We start from the raw sequence: 16,340 nt of genomic DNA on the forward strand, positions 1-16,340 counted from the left end.
CTTTTGAGAAAAGAAGCAACTCCTGGATCAGAGGTCTTTTGGGTGAGTAAGCTCATTAAAATGCACCTGTGCCTGTCTAATAACCTTGTTGGGATTATAGTTTAGAGCTCCAACCTGGGGAGATTTTTGTTGGGTTAGATTCCCTAACCTTGGGTTAGAGTCCCAAGGCTAAGATCATGGGTTAGAGTCCCACACTAAGGGAGACAATGTAAAAGGTTCTAGCCACTGAGGTACTCAAAGGATGGGGTTAGAGTCCCAAACCCTCGGTTAGAGTCCCAGGCCTTTGGTTTCATTGTTTATCTGTGTTTGTCTATGTCTAACTGTTTTATTTGTTAGGATTGGCTGATAGCGGTTGGCTCTTGTATGACTGTAGCAAAACTTTATTAAACCAGATATGAATGAGGGCCCTCTGACTCAGGAGACCAAAGACATTGCTCCCTGACTAGAAACCTTGCCTTATGGAGGTGTAGGGTTTTTTTTCTCACTTGTCCCTAATATGATTGCCTGAAGGTATTGATACATGAGTATATTCTTAATGGAACCAGCCCTGATTACCTTGTTGGGGTGAGAGGGTAAAGGAGAAATGAGGGCGTGTAAAGCAGGAAAATCCTCCATCCCAGAGGCACATACCCTGTTCTTGGGTTAAAGGAATTCTATATAATTGGACACATTTTGGTTTTCCCTTACTGAGAATTTTAACCCTATTTTGCATGAGCCAAACTAACAGGGAGTTAGCATTGAACTGCTTTTAGGTCTTTCTATATATAAAAGGAAAGTTTGCTTGGAGGAACAAACATTGGTGGTGGTGCTTAAGGCCATGGGCTACATACATGGAGGCCTTGGGCTGAATGCATTCCACCTAGAAATAGCCCAGACGTCTAGATTAGCTCCTCTGTGATCTCTGCTGGGGAGGTAAAATATTTTGGTCGTCTACCAGGAAGATTAAACACCAACATGCTCAGAAAGGAAGTGAGGACTTGGGTATTTCAGCCTGTATCTTCCTGAATTCCTCTCTCAAATTCAGCTCCGACGGAGTCTAAGACAGCCTCCTCACTTCACTTTCTTCAAGGTGGTACAGTCACCTCTTTCATCCTCCTCCTCATCAGGTAAGTTTTCTGAGCTGGCAAGGGAGACAGTCTGGACTTTCACAGGCCCCTCTGCAATAGGCAAGCCTGCCCTTAGCACACAGGGGAAAATTATTAGGAGCCTCTGACTACAGTCTTGGAGCTGCTGGGCAGCTTCCTCAGCAGCTGGTAGCATGCGTGACTTTCAAGCCACAGTTCTTGGCAATCACCTCTACTGGAAAGTTTCCATTGTTCCCTAAGGGAACCCTCACATCCACGCTGGCCATCTTTGATTCCTCATTGGATTCTCGGGGGAATTCATACAGCCAAGTTGTGAATAGTCACTACTGCATTTGCTTGCTTCTTTCCAGAAACCAAACTAGGAGATGGAATTGGTTCCCAAATTGTACGGCTCTTGCTTTCTCCCTCACACCTCTTGAGGCTGTCTACTGTTCTGGGTGGGGTGGGGTCGGGGGGAGTGAGGGAAGGCCATTTTCTAGAGGTTTGCAATCCGTAGACTGTTCTCGGCTCTTGGGTTTGAAACCTGGGGTACTGGTTAACTGTTGACTTATGAGTTGCTTGTTTGCACACTCTCTCCAAACGTCCATTCTCAGGGGGGCCAGCTAACCCCTCAGAATCAGCACTAAGGTGGAGTCATTGAGGGGGCAAGCCCCGAGTGTGCCCAGGTGCTTCCTACAAAGGAACAAAGTGTGCCCTGAGCTCCAGATTGGCAAATCCTGGTGCTTTCCTTCATCTCCCATGAACTCAAGGGTTTTCCAGGTGCAGCCAGCATTGCATCCCACGGACGTCGAGTCTGATAAGACTGGCGTCAGGCCTAATCCATGGAGGCTGGGAAGAGGCGGCAGGCGTTTGCTAACGGCAGTTGTTCCAGGCTTTTCCGTGTTTTTGCTGGCCAAGAAGTAAAGTACTTGGAGCACAACGATGGAGGCAGCCTGGTCAGCCAACAACAGAGTTCCTGCTTCACGAAGGGGCTTTTTTTTCCTCCAGAGGATGGACTTCCACATGGAGAAATCTTGGCTATCCTACCATCAGCTCTGCCTTGCACTGTGAATATCAACTTTCCTCAGATCAAGAGGAAGCAGGTACAAGTCATTTGACTGTTTTTTATAACTTATTTTGCAATTTTTTCAGCAGCGTAACCAAATTAGGTCTTTATATCAGAATAAGAATTTGCAGAATAGATGTAAAATCATGGTTCAGAGGCAAGACCCTCAGAAAAAGCCTGTCTTGCCTGCAGTGAGAGCCTAATGATGATCTCAACTTACTCCATTTGGCTCCGCCTTGGGCGCCCTGTGGCCCTCCCGTCATATGAAGGGGGAAGTCCTGTGTGGCGTGCCAAGACTTCTACCAGCAATCCTCCTACAGCCACAACCAGCTCTACCCTCGTACCCTCCTTACCAGACAGTCAGAAGGGATCAACTCCCCTCCCCGTACATGCCAGCGTATTCAATTCAGTCCACGTGGTCCTCTGCCTCAGGCAGGGCAATATCCCTTAAGACAAGTTCCTGCCGATCTAGATGACCAAGGTCAACCCAGGGGGTTGGTGTCTGTGCACTCCCCCCTTTTCTACCTCTGATCTATATAACTGGAAAAAAAACATATTTAAAGCCCAGCTTTCTGTACATGCCTGATGCCCCTGTTCCCTTGTTGGGGCAAGATCTACTAACAAAATTAAATGATTTTCTCACCAGGCATTAAAGTACTCCCAGATCAAACCTGTGCCCTCTGAGCTGCACTATTACAACTGGGAGACCCGTCCTTGAGGAAATTCCACAAAAGGTAAGAGCGGATGTTTGGGCTGCAGGAAGGCCAGGAAGAGTCAAGATGCCTGACTCAATAGTAGTAAAACTCCATCCAGGCACCAAGGCTCCAAATTTAAAGCAATACACTTTAAACAGGCATTCAAAGAAAGGTATAAACCCTCTGATAACCACCTTTCTTAAATGCCAATTAATCGGACCTCGTCAATCCCCATATAACCCTCCAATCCTGCTGGTACAAAAACCCGGGGCCAGAGATTATCATTTTGTACAGAATTTGAAATCCATTAACCAAACTGTAGGGGACATACATCCTGTGATGCCAAATCCTTATACTTTGCTTCTAGTAAAACTAAGGAAGCTTCAGACCAAAATGCAACCCTCACTTTAAACTTTCTGGCAGACTGGGGACAAAGTCTCCAGGGGAAAAGCACAAATTTCTCAACCAACTGTAAAATACCCTGGATTTGAGTTATCAAAATGAAATCATCCCTTATTGCTGGATCGAAGGGAAGCATTAGCTAGGGTAGCTGTACCCACTACCAGAAGGCGGTTGCTAGGATTCTTAGGAATGGCTGGGTTTTGTAATATTTGGATTCCTAACTTTGGACTCATGGCCAAACCCCTATATGAGGCTCTAAAAGGAAATGACAGTGAGCCATTAAGTGCACTGTGGAATGCCATAAGGCATCTCATACCATACAAATGACTGAAGAAGTCTATTCTAGCAGTCCTAACCTAACTGATCAGCTTTTAGAAAATGCAGATATGGATATGTTTATGATCGGGAGCAGCTTCGTGGACTGGGGACTCCAGAAGGCGGGGTACACAGTAGTAACTCCTCAGGAAGTCTTAGAAGCAGAAGCCCTCCCTCCAGGTACGTCTGCCCAGAAGGCAGAGCTCACGGCCCTCGTAAGAGCCCTGTGCCTCAGAGCTAAGAAAAAGGTAACCATTTATACTCAGTATGCCTTCTCTGTCATGCATGCCCATGGGGCCATGTGGAAAGAGAGACATCTACTAACATCAGGAAGGGAAGAAATTAAACACACAGAGGAGATACTGGCCTTATTAGACTCTATTATAATGCTGGAAGAAGTAGCCATAGTACATTGCCCGGGCCACCAAAAGACTGATATTAATACAGTTAAAGGAAATATTTTGGCTATCAGGCTACAAAATGGGCAGCCAGAACCCCAAACCCAGATCCTAAGGCCCTAGCACTCACTCCACTTACTCCTGTTTAAGCTCAGTATTTAGAAATGGATTTAGAGAGAACAGAGTAAGGGGGATTTCATGCTGATTCTCAAGACTTAGAGGGTGATCAGTACCAAACAGCCAAACAAGGCTGGATTTATACTGAATAGGGACTAGTGCTCATTTACTGGAAAGAATCGCTACTCATCTACATCAAGGAATGCATCATGGGAGGGAGGCAACCTATCATTGTCTACGACAGTTTATTGTTGGTCCACAGATGCAAAGGACCATCTAAAAGGTAATACAGGGTTTCCCTGGTGGCGCAGTGGTTGAGAGTCTGCCTGCCGATGCAGGGGACGCGGGTTTGTGCCCCGGTCTGGGAAGATCCCACATGCCGGGGAGCGGCTGGGCCCGTGAGCCGTGGCCGCTGAGCCTGCGCATCCGGAGCCCGTGCTCCGCAACGGGAGAGGCCACAACAGTGAGAGACCCGCGTACCGCAAAAAAAAACAAACAAAAAAAAAACAAATAAAAGGTAATACAGAATTGCAGGATCTGTGCCAGAAACAATACTAAAACCGGGCCACCCACAGTAATAAAAGGGGTGCAAACCCAACAGACAGAACCAGGAAATGACTGGCAAATAGACTTTAATATATGCTGGTATTTGTGGACACCTTCACAGGATGGGTCGAAGCTTTTCCACATTGGACAGACAAAGCTTCCAAGGTAACAGAGGCCTTACTGAAAGAAATTATCCCTCATTTTGGGTTGCTTCATTCAATTAAATGACAACAGAGGAGCTTTCATAGCCAAGGTAACTCAAGGGGTGTCTGGGACCCTTGGAATACCATGGAAGTTACATGCTTCATGGAGACCTCAGTCTACGGGAAAGACTGAAAAGATGAATCGTACCTTTAAAGACGATTGCCGAAATATGTCAAGAAATCCACTTAACTTGGGATAAGGTCTTATTACCAGTTTCCCTGCTTAGGGTAAGGGTAGCCCCTAGAAGTAATTTCCAGTTGAGCCCTTATGAAATGTTATATGGGAGACACTTCCTGAAGACTAAGTATTATTGTAGTCTTGAAAATGATTGTATTATAAAAGAATTAGATACTATAGAATGTGTACAGTCTCTAGGTGTTACTTTATCTGCTATACCTAAATATGTTTCTAGTCCATAAATGTTTCCCACAGACATTCCCCTGCACTGCATAATCTCAGGGGATTGGGTCCTCCTTTAAACTTGGAAAAAGCAACACCCTGAGAATCAGCTGCCACCTGAGTGGAATGGACAATTCCCAAACAGGGCACACTCTCCATGGACTGGAGGAAACAGGAGGACCCCACCGTCGTAACATGGGAGGGAAACCCACTACCGATTTCCCCGCCCCTTGTTACACTTGTGAACTCTTAACTGACCTTAAATTACTTTTCCAAAAGAAACAGGAGAGCTAAGGCTCCACCTGGCCAGGAAGAGAAAGGCAGACATCTTCAACCCGAGTCCAGATCAGGCCTATATAAATCCAAATTCAATCACTAAAAATGTTAAAAATAACATATTTTCTTGCATTCCCAAAGAAATAAGGTCCATTTTTGAAGGACTGTTAAAATTAGGAGTTATAGTTCTGTGTATCTTAGAGTTAATCCTTTTTTTTTTTTTTTTTTCTTTCTTTTTTCGGTACGCGGGCCTCTCACTGCTGTGGCCTCTCCCGTTGCGGAGCACAGGCTCCGGACGCGCAGGCTTAGTGGCCATGGCTCACTGGCCCAGCCGCTCCGCGGCATGTGGGATCTTCCCGGACCGGGGCACGAACCCGTGTCCCCTGCATCGGCAGGCGGACTCTCAACCACTGCGCCACCAGGGAAGCCCAGAGTTAATCCTTTTACTCATAAAATTTTGTACTTATTGTCTGCATTTTATTTTAAATTTATTTATTTATTTATTATTTATTTTTGGCCGTGTTGGGTCTTCGTTTCCGTGCAAGGGCTTTCTCTAGTTGCAGAGAGCGGGGTCCACTCCTCATCGCGGTGCGCGGGCCTCTCACTGTCGTGGCCTCTCTTGTTGCGGAGCACAAGCTCCAGAGCGCAGGCTCAGTAGTTGTGGCTCACGGGCCCAGTTGCTCCACAGCATGTGGGATCTTCCCAGACCAGGGCTCGAACCCGTGTCCCCTGCATTGGCAGGCAGATTCTCAACCACTGTGCCACCAGGGAAGTCCTACATTTTAATTTAAAAAGGCCTCCCCAACTCGCATGATGATTGCCAAGACGTAAGAGTTCAAGGTGGGACTCATAAATAGTCACATTTAAGTGCAAAACAATTTCATTCCTCTTACACAAATCCAAGCCCTTGGGCTTCCCCGGTGGCGCAAGTGGTTGGGAGTCCGCCTGCCGATGCAGGGGACACGGGTTCGTGCCCCGGTCCGGGAGGATCCCACATGCCGCGGAGGGGCTGGGCCCGTGAGCCATGGCCGCTGGGCCTGTGCGTCTGGAGCCTGTGCTCCGCAACGGGAGGGGCCACAATGGTGAGAGGCCCGCGTACCGCAAAAAAAAAAAAAAAAAAAAAAAAAAATCCAAGCCCTTTACTCAGCAGGGAGCAGGTAGGGTGGTCTTGCCCTCTTTCCCTCAAGACTGAGGAGGTGTACAAAGAAAAAGGAAACTGAAACAGCATGTAAAACATTGACCAACTTAAACTGGTTTGCCTCAAATAGGTTGTTGATTGATCAGACCTTGAGTTATTTTAAAGATAGCAGCGCGCATGTGCAAGACAGGAACCCATGTCTCCAGGATGACCCCAGAACAAAGAATCTTCAGTCTACGCACTTAAATAATAGAAATGTTGCCACCAGAGCCCTTTGCAAAGAGAAGAGTCCTTAAATGAGGGAAATCTGGCTTCCAGCAGCACGAGTAGCTTATGTGGACTGACTTAAGACTAGCCAATCAGCTTACTCCCCCAACCCCTCACATTTCGCCCCAAACCCTGGATCAGGGAAACAGATTTTAGCCCTGCCTCCTGCCTCCTTGTCAGTCGACCTCGCAGTAAAGTTCTTTCATTTCTCAAAAGCCCATGCCATAGTATTGGGTGCTATGTGCATCAGGCAGTGAGCCCTTGCTTGGTAACAATAGATTTACTCTCCTTATTTCTGAGGGAAATATTGTATTAAGTTTTAGACATAGGGAGAACTTAGAAGACAGCAAAAGGTGGCACTAATGTAAGAAGAAGAAGGGAAACTAATACTCAGCGAGCATCCATGTACCAGGTAACATGCAGGGCACATTGCATGTATGATTTCATCCCCAGTACAGGATAATACTGATGATAATAATAATAATACATCTTATTATTCCTATCTTTTGGAAAAAGAAATAAATGACTTGCAAAGTCATCTGTGTGGTAAATGAGCAAAGTCAGCACACAAACCTGGGTCTGTCTGACTCAGATGCTCATGCTCTCAACAATACCCAGTGACTTGGACAGAAAGCCTTCCCCCAGCCTCGCATTGCTTTCCCATAAAATCATGTTACAAAATGGACCCAGAAGGAATGTTGAAAATAACAGTGAAGGTCCTTGTGAAAGGGAGCTCCACTCTTATCCTTCAGAGCCTGCCTTATCCATACCCTTGTCAATACCCTTATCAATATTACTCCTCTATCTTCAGCCTCAGTACTTCTTTGGCTCAGAACCTCCCTTAAGCCCTGCTGGGAGTGATATTCAAGAGTCAGTAAATGGCGGGCTCATGTATCAGCCGTCCAAAGATGTTGGGAACCCCTCATTCTACCACCACAGTATTTTTAGACTGAAAGCCTCTCTGATGTGCTACAAAGAACAGGATTAAAATGGCTAGAACTGCACAGCTTCCAAGCAAAACTTCAGAATAAGCTCCTTTTCTCTTTGTAAACAGATGTCCAGCCCTCCCTTCAGCAGAGGACCTCCGTGGGTCATCCTGAGCCCAAAAAGAGAAAAGGAAATAAATAGCAGATGCTTGCATCCCTTTGCTCTGTTACCAGCCTGTTTTTCCTGGCCTTTTGCACCTTTTTAGGGTGACAAGACACATAAACAAAAAGCAAGTTCTCTATGGCCAGGCTGTTTGGAAGGTTTAACTGGGTGGCAATTGTGTATAATTACTGTAGTTATGCAAACATAGAGGCTGGTACTCTAGTTCTATAAAGAGAATCTTCTAATTACATCATGGAGGGAAGGAAGGAAAGTCAGGATTCTTCATCTTGGAGCACTTTCAACCTTAGGCTCCTGACGAAAGAGGCTGCTGAAGCCAGAATGTGTTTGAAACACACATTTTGTTAGTAGCAGTAGTTTCCAAGAAACTGTCATCCAGTTCATTTGCTGTGTTTCAGACAAGCTATTGTCTTCCTCCCAAAAAAGTCTGGGATGTAAGTCTAGGACTTAGTTTTAGAAAAGAGAGAAACACTGAGTCCTCAAAAAGAAAAAACAAGTTTTAGCATGACTCGATACCAAAACCAAGTGTCTCCTGGATCGTGAAATTTCTGTTTAAGGATGTGACAGAAGGAAGCTTGAGATATTTAAAATTAGATCAAGTTGACATCCACTTGACCATAGGAGAAAATACCCGGGTTTTAAAAAGAGTAGCTGGTATTAGAATAATTTTATCCCAACTCCTGCTCCTGTAATTTTTGTCATTATAAATCCCAGTTTTTTACTCTTTTTTGAAAAATTTTATTTGATTGAAGTATAGTTTACAATTTGTTAATTTCTACTGTACAGCAAAGTGATTCGATTATATATATACAGATACATTCTTTTTCATATTCTTTTCCATTATGTTTTATCACAGGATATTGAATATAGTTCCCTGTGCTATACAGTAGGACCTTGTTGTTTATCCATTGTATATAGAATAGTTTGCATCTGCTAATCCCAAACTTCCAATCCTTCCCCCCTCCTCCCCCCTCCCCCCTTGGCAACCACAAACCTGCTCTCTATGTCTGTTAGTCTGTTTCTATTTCATAGATAAGTTCATTCATGTAATATTTTAGATTCTGCATATTAGTGATATATGGTATTTGTCTTTCTCTTTCTGACTTACTCCACTTAGTATGATAATCTCTAGGTCCATCCATGCTGCTGCAAATGGCATTATTTCATTCCTTTTTATGGCTGAGTGGTATTCCATTGTATATATGTACCACAGCTTCTTTAGCCAGTCATCTGTCAATGGACATTTAGGTTGTTGCCGTGTCTTGGCTACTGTCAATAGTGCTGCAATGAACATTGAGGTGTGTGTATCTTTTCGAATTATGGTTTTCTCTGGATTTATGCCCAGGAGTAGGATTGCTGTATCATATGGTAACTCTATTTTTAGTTTTTTGAGGAACCTCCATACTGTTTTCCATTGTGGCTATACCAATTTACCTTCCTATCAACTGTGTTGGAGGATTCCTTTTTCTCCTCATCCTCTTCAGCATTTGTTACTTGTAGACTTTTTAATGGTGGCCATTATGACCATTGTGAGGTGGTACCTCATTGTAGTTTTGATTTGCATTTCTCTAAGAATTAGAGATGTTGAGCATCTTTTCATATGCCTGTTGGCCATCTGTATGTCTTTTTTTTGTTTTGTTTTGTTTTTAGGCTGCGCCGTGCAGCATGCGGGATCTTAGCTCCCCAACCAGGGATTGAACCCGTGCCCCCTACATTGGGAACGCAGAGTCTTAACCACTGTACCGCCAGGGAAGTCCCCATCTGTATGTCTTCTTTGGAGAAATGTCTCTTTAGATCTTCTGCCCATTTTTTGATTGGGTGGTTTTTTTGTTATTGACTTATTCGAGCTGTTTGTAATTTTTGGAAATTTAGCCCTTGTTGGTTGCATCATTTGCAAAAATTTTCTCCCTGTCTGTAGGCTTTTTGTCTTGTCTATTGTTTCCTTTGGCTGTACAAAAGCTTGTAAGTTTGCCTATGTCCAATTTGTTTATTTTTTGCTTTTATTTCTACTGTCTTGGGAGATTGACTTAAGAAAAATTGGTACATAAATCCGGTTTTTAATATCAACCAAGTTAGTTTCAACCAAGTGTAAGTATAAATATAAAAAATACTCCCAATTATAATTGTAAGATGACTGTAAAAATATAAAAGCACCCCAATTTCAGAGATGTTAAAATGGGGGAAGAACAGAACAGTGCCTTAGAATGAAGAAAAAACGACACTTAGAAAATAATTTATTGTTTACCCCAACATTGGTTTACTTCTTTTCAACTAATTTCTTGGTTTCTGTAATGACAAGTTAGAGAAATGTTTCAGCCAGAGGTCACTGTGTCCTGGCACCCAGGTAGAGATAATCCTTGATCGACAGATTACTTATTTTTATAATGTGATAATACTTGTGAAATCATCAACTGATCAGGATCAGTCCCACTGAGGTCTTGCCAGGCACAAGTAGGTTTCAGTGGGGCGAGGACACTTGAGGAGGAGAAGATGGTGCCTGGCCTCACCTTTTCACCGACTGTATCTCCATACTCGCCTTCTTCAGCTCTGCTGTCATTTGGAGTTTGTTTATAGTTTCGTGCGCTGCACTGAAAAGAAACAGATTTGTTAGTTTGTTTCGTATTGGGCTGTGTTCTGAGAAACTAAAAAGAAGAAAAAAGGAGGGAAAAAGGCAATCTGGCCAGAGTGAAAAGATGAACATTTTAAGAGCATCTACAGATCTCTGGTCGTTTTCTCGAAGGAACTCTTCAAAGGCCATTGCATCTTCTTCGAGCTTTTTTTCTGCTTTCATGAGTTGTCTTTCCTTCATTGTTGTGTGTTTTTCAAACTTCTGAATTGTGTTTCTTTTGGTTGACAGAGCATACTAGGAATATTGAAAACAAAAGTGCATCAAGAACATGATTCCACATTTCTAGCACATTTCAACGGTCTCACAACAAAGGGAAAAATAACTGGCCTGGTCTGTGATCACTTGTATTAGAAATAACAGTATGCCCAATCTTGGGGCTACAGCCTTCATTGCATGTAGGAATTTTATTTTCAGGATAGTTAGAATGGAGACTCATGCCTTTCTTTCACTTTTATAAAGAGGCTCAATGTTGTTCCAAAATGGTTCCGCAGATCAAAATAGCTACATATCCCCTCAGGCTCTATCCTAAGAAAAAGGCGGGGGGGCGTCCATATCCCTCCAGAGAGCAAGTCTACTTAGTATCATTCAGTGTCCCTCCAATACTTTCTGGGCCTTGGGAAATTGGGCTCTCTGTAGCCACAAAAGCTTTCCTGTAGGAAGTACCATGGGAGAGTCAGGTTCCAGTGATTCCTCCAAGAGGGTAGGGGGGTGGGGGGGTATTTAACCAGCCTCAGAGCATCCTGTTTAGATCCCCAAATACAACTTTGATAGCTAGCTGCTTTTTTTTTTTTTTCTTTTAGTACATAATATAAGAATCCACTTTAGTACATAATATAAGAATCCCCACAGCTGGGGACCAGAAAAGTCACCAGAGGTCTTCAGCAAAGGGTGGTCAGGTGTGGAGGACAGGCTGAGTACAGAAAGCAAACGTGGGAGCAGGAGACCCGTGTTCAGAAGGTCTAACAGTAATTCATGCGAGAGCTACTGGCAACACGGACTACAGTGGCAGCAGAGGAGATCATGAAAAGTAGCATGATTACAGATATAGTTGGAATAAAATATATTCCAAAGGATATTTGGGTGTGGGCTGTAAGAAGGAGGAGTTGAGGATAACTCCAATATTTTGGGCATAAACAACTGGAAAAATGGAATTGCTGTTTACAGAGATAGGGAGCACTGCCTGAGATTCAGATCTGCAGGGGCAGGGAAGGGTATAGCAGGGGCAGCTTTGGCAATGCGAAGTTTGAGATGCCTATGGAGCATCTAAGTAGAGATGTTAAGAACTACAATTACAGTTGTTGAGTCTGGAGTTGCGTTTGTGAGTCCGGAGTTCAGGAAAGAAGATCAGGCTAGAGAAGTAAACTTGGAAGCTGTTAACAGGGCAGTAGAATTTAAAGCCTCCAGCCTGGAGGAGTGTAGATAGAGCGTGGGGTGAGGTGTGAGCCCTGGGCATTCCAGCATTTGGAGATCAGGGTGAAGAGGAACAAGAAAATTATGAAGGAGTGAGCTGCCAGTGCTGTGGAAGAACCAAGACATAGAGAGGCTCGGAAACCAGCTGAAGAAGGTGTTTCAAAGGAGGGTGATCACCTGGGCCAATACCTGCTGGAAGTGAGTAGAAGGAAGACTGTGAAATGACCATTTGAATTTGGCAACAGAAGTGGTGTTGGTGGAATGATGAGAACAACAGCCCTGATCTTCAAGGTAGGAAAGGCAATGTGTCTGGGGCATGAAGGAAAAATAAAATGTCCAGGTGAAAATTTGGCAGATATATGCAGGAAGTCTTCTATTCGGCTAATGGGAGAAAGAAATTATTTTACCTACCTCGAGCATAAATCTGTCTCTCTGGTCATTAATAAATTCATGGACAGTCCTTTTTGTGTCTGCACCTTTAAAGAAAATTGAAATAGACTTAAGTTTGATTCATTATCCCTCAAAGATGTTGTATAAAATAAAAGGTATGTAATTAAATTATTGCATACAGTATGTATCTGACTTAAAAAAATACCTTCAGATAAACCTCTTCCAAACCACTGAAAAATTACTTTAATAATATTAGCTACCATTTATTTTATGCCCATATTCCAGGAACTTCACTAGACTTTTTTTTTTTTTTTTTTTTTTTTGCGGTACGCGGGCCTCTCACTGTTGTGGCCTCTCCCGTTGCGGAGCACAGGCTCCGGATGCGCAGGCTCAGTGGCCATGGCTCACAGGCCTAGACGCTCAGCGGCACGTGGCATCTTCCCGGACCAGGGCATGAACCCGCGTGCCCTGCATCGGCAGGCAGACTCTCAACCACTGCGCCACCAGGGAAGTCCCTCACTAGACTTTTAAAATATATAATTTAATCTATTAATAACCCCAGTAAGGTTCTTATTACTATCCCCATCCTGTATGTGAGGTCCTGAAGTTCAGAGATGTCAAGATGCTTGCCCAAGACTGCACAGCTAACAAGTGGCAGAAAGGTATAGTCACTGGTATCACCGTGTTGCCCAGCATTTGCCTCTTTTTCATACAATTATAGTGCAGAATATGCACCTCCAAGAGCTTCTAAATAAGTTAACATGGCTTCCTTCTTCTACATTAATTATTGAATTCAAAGTCCTTTCCTAAGTGATTTTCTTGTTCTCTGAAGATTTTTTTTTTCCCACAATTTGGGAAAGTACATGGATTTTGGGAGCCAAAGAAATTTTCTTTTTTAGTTACCACAGCAAATGCTGGGCACTCCATGTGTGTTTATCCTTCCTTCCTTTTAATTTTCAATTTAAAAATTTGGACAAGATACATTTGGGGGAAGATGTTATGACTCCATCATCGTACCATTAACCACTTTAGCCTCATTAGCTTCAAACTGCTATCAATCTTATTTATAGACACCTCTTGATCTGATGAGTAAGAAACGCCCATCACATTTTGATGACCAGATTGCCCTCATTCATAGAGCAATAATGAATAGCTTGTAGTATTTTAACAGGTTGCCTTCAAATAACATTAAAACAGGTTATGTTTTTTTCAACAACAGGCAAACTTGCTTAATTCTATGAGCTTCCCGATTCTGGACATAAGAGTTTCACGGCCTGGACAGTCAAGGCTCCACTTTAGAAAGTTTCTGTAGTTCTAAATCTGAAATGAGACGAGTGTAAAAGGTAGAACTGAGTGTAAAAGGCCAGAGCTAATAGCTCTAATACTGTATCGTTTTGGCCGTGACCTTCTTCCTTAGAGCCACGAAAATGAGTCACAGTCTATTTCTTTTTATTTTTTTCCTGGCTGCATTTCGCGGCCACTGAACTTCCCTGACCAGGGATGGAACCCGTGCCCCCTGCAGTGGAAGCATGGAGTCTTAACCACTGGACCACCAGGGAAGCCCAAGTCTATTTCTTGGAAAAGGTATGTTTTCTTATTTAAAATAGATTTTCTCCCAACTCTCAACCCCCGTTTACAAAGACCTCCTACCATATTATGAGACTGCATACTTTGTTTTTCTCACCTCCAGAAAAGCCCCCAAACCTAACATTAACAGTAAATATTCAAAACAATATTCTTAATCAAACAGTAATTTAGCCTTACCTTCTGTTAATCTGAGAATAAGAGTGGGATCTAGCCCCAGTTTTTCAGTTGAGGTACCAACTGTGTCAGCGAAGATTCCTATTTGGCCCAGGTGTGAACCATTCTTCATTCGGGATGAAAAAGTAGACTTTTGGTAGATTTTCATGCTGCGGTTCATAAATTTTTCCTGCCCAAGCGAAAAAGTTTAACAGAATTTCGAATATACGAAAATAATGTTGTGTTAAAATAGTGATTGTATATAAAATTATCATCTGCAACAAGCCCTTTTCTCATTACTAATTCGTTAAACAAGCAACTTCAAGTTCTTTTGTCTGAAGGATTGTGCCAGTTTTCTATTCCTTCTCATATGAAGCTGAGCACAAAGATAGGAACGTTCAACCTTGATTAAACCTAAACTTCACAAACAGGAGGCTGGAAAGTGTTCTGGTTTTGTTTTCACGATCTCGTTCTTGCTCAAAATGCAGGTCTCTTGGAGATTCCACCGATTTGAAAGGATTGGTTCTGTGGAACTGAACACTTGAGAGCAAATGCACCTCCCCAGTAGGCATTAGAAAAAATCAGGCTTCCCATTTCTTGAATCTTTTCTCAATATCGGATACTTTCAAACTATAGAACACATGCAGAAAACCATGACCTCACAGCTGAATTGGTTAGTAAGCATTTCTAGATTTTTTTCCCCTCATTCTAATTAGGATTTAAAAAAATTTTTGTAATCAACCTTTACTTCTAGTGATAAGCAAAGCAAACCTCATGAAATCCAAACCATGGATCTGCTTCTGTACTTGTATGACCCTGAGAGTGAGTGCCTTACTTGCCACACCTTTGTCCCAGCCCACTGATCTTGTCTTTATTTAAAATTTTGATATTTTGTTCATCATGGATTTTTTTGCATTAATTTTAATTTTTTACAATAGTGAATTAAAATGTTGCTTATTCTGATTGCTGAGTTTTTACCTCCCCCTTAAATTTTGCACCCAAGGCAAGTACCTCACTTACCTCACGCTAATCCTTGTCCAGATTTTTATATATTTTTTTTGTATCATTCAAATTTCTCAATGAGCTTATGTAATTTTTACAATGAAAAAAATAGCAATGATGTTTTCATCTGAGGGAAAAAGGGCATTCAGGAGTTTATATAAAAGGGTGTGCTCACAACAGGAACAATGGGACAAAACATCCTATCTCAGGCCACCCGTTTAAATTTTTTTGGTTTTAATTAATTATTTTTGGCTGTGTTGGGTCTTCATTAGTGCATGCCGGCTTTCTCTAATTGCGGTGAGCGGGGGCTACTCTTCGTTTTGGTGCGCGGGCTTCTCGTTGCAGTGGCTTCTCTTGTTGTGGAGCATGGGCTCTAGGTGCGCGGGCTTCAGTAGTTGTGGCTCATGGGCTCCAGAGCACAGGCTCAGTAGTTGTGGCACACGGGCTTAGTTGCTCTGCAGCATGTGGGATCTTCCCGGACCAGGGTTCGAACCCATGTCCCCTGCATTGACAGGCGGATTCTTAACCACTGTGCCACGAGGGAAGCCGTCCTACAGGTTTCTTGCCTCTTGTCTCACATCTTATTGAAGCCCATATTTTTATGGCCATATTTACAATATTTGTTAAGCAAATTATTATTCAAATACATGACCAAGAAAATGACTTTTGTAAAACCTTTTTTAAAAAATGAACATGCTTTCACACAGGTACATCTAATCATATCTATATTTCTTTTGAGTAGTGAAACAGCAAAAACAGAATTCCTCCTTAAAGAGTACATGAATTACAGACTTTTTCTGCTGAAATTGTCTCCAAAACAATGGCAAATCCAGCAAGCAATGAAAAGGGTGTCAAAGAATAAAGAAAATGTGAATGTCATGCTTCCAAGTATGATGACAAGTAAGTCCCATATTCTTAAATTCAATTAAGTAAATATCCCTAATTCTAAAATATTCTGCCTCTATGTTTGTTTTTTATTAAATCGTCAGAATTTTTATTTTAAGCAGAACCTGAACAATCCCACTATCCCACTATCTCTGATATTATAAATTATTAATTTGGAAACTCAGGTTAATTTCAGATATGAAGCAATAAAAATATATACATGGAGAAACAGAAAATACTTTATTTGTAGATAGTATGATAGCATACCTACAAACCTCTCCCCAATCAAA

At 42.7% G+C, this 16,340-nt stretch overlaps 1 protein-coding gene across 1 annotated transcript in view; it reads right to left on the reverse strand.

The window, feature by feature from the left end:
- The window catches only part of CCDC38 (coiled-coil domain containing 38), a gene marked incomplete at both ends in the record, with an annotated part of 46,474 nt that overhangs the window by 21,632 nt on the left and 8,502 nt on the right, over nt 1-16,340 (reverse strand). Inside the window, 4 exon segments of the mRNA XM_079714244.1 lie at nt 10,502-10,582; nt 10,694-10,857; nt 12,445-12,509; nt 14,188-14,353. Of these exon segments, the coding sequence (XP_079570370.1) occupies nt 10,502-10,582; nt 10,694-10,857; nt 12,445-12,509; nt 14,188-14,353 (476 nt within the window).

This window comes from Hyperoodon ampullatus (genome assembly GCF_949752795.1).
Source record: "Hyperoodon ampullatus genome assembly, chromosome: 11".
Classification (NCBI taxonomy): domain Eukaryota; kingdom Metazoa; phylum Chordata; class Mammalia; order Artiodactyla; family Ziphiidae; genus Hyperoodon; species Hyperoodon ampullatus.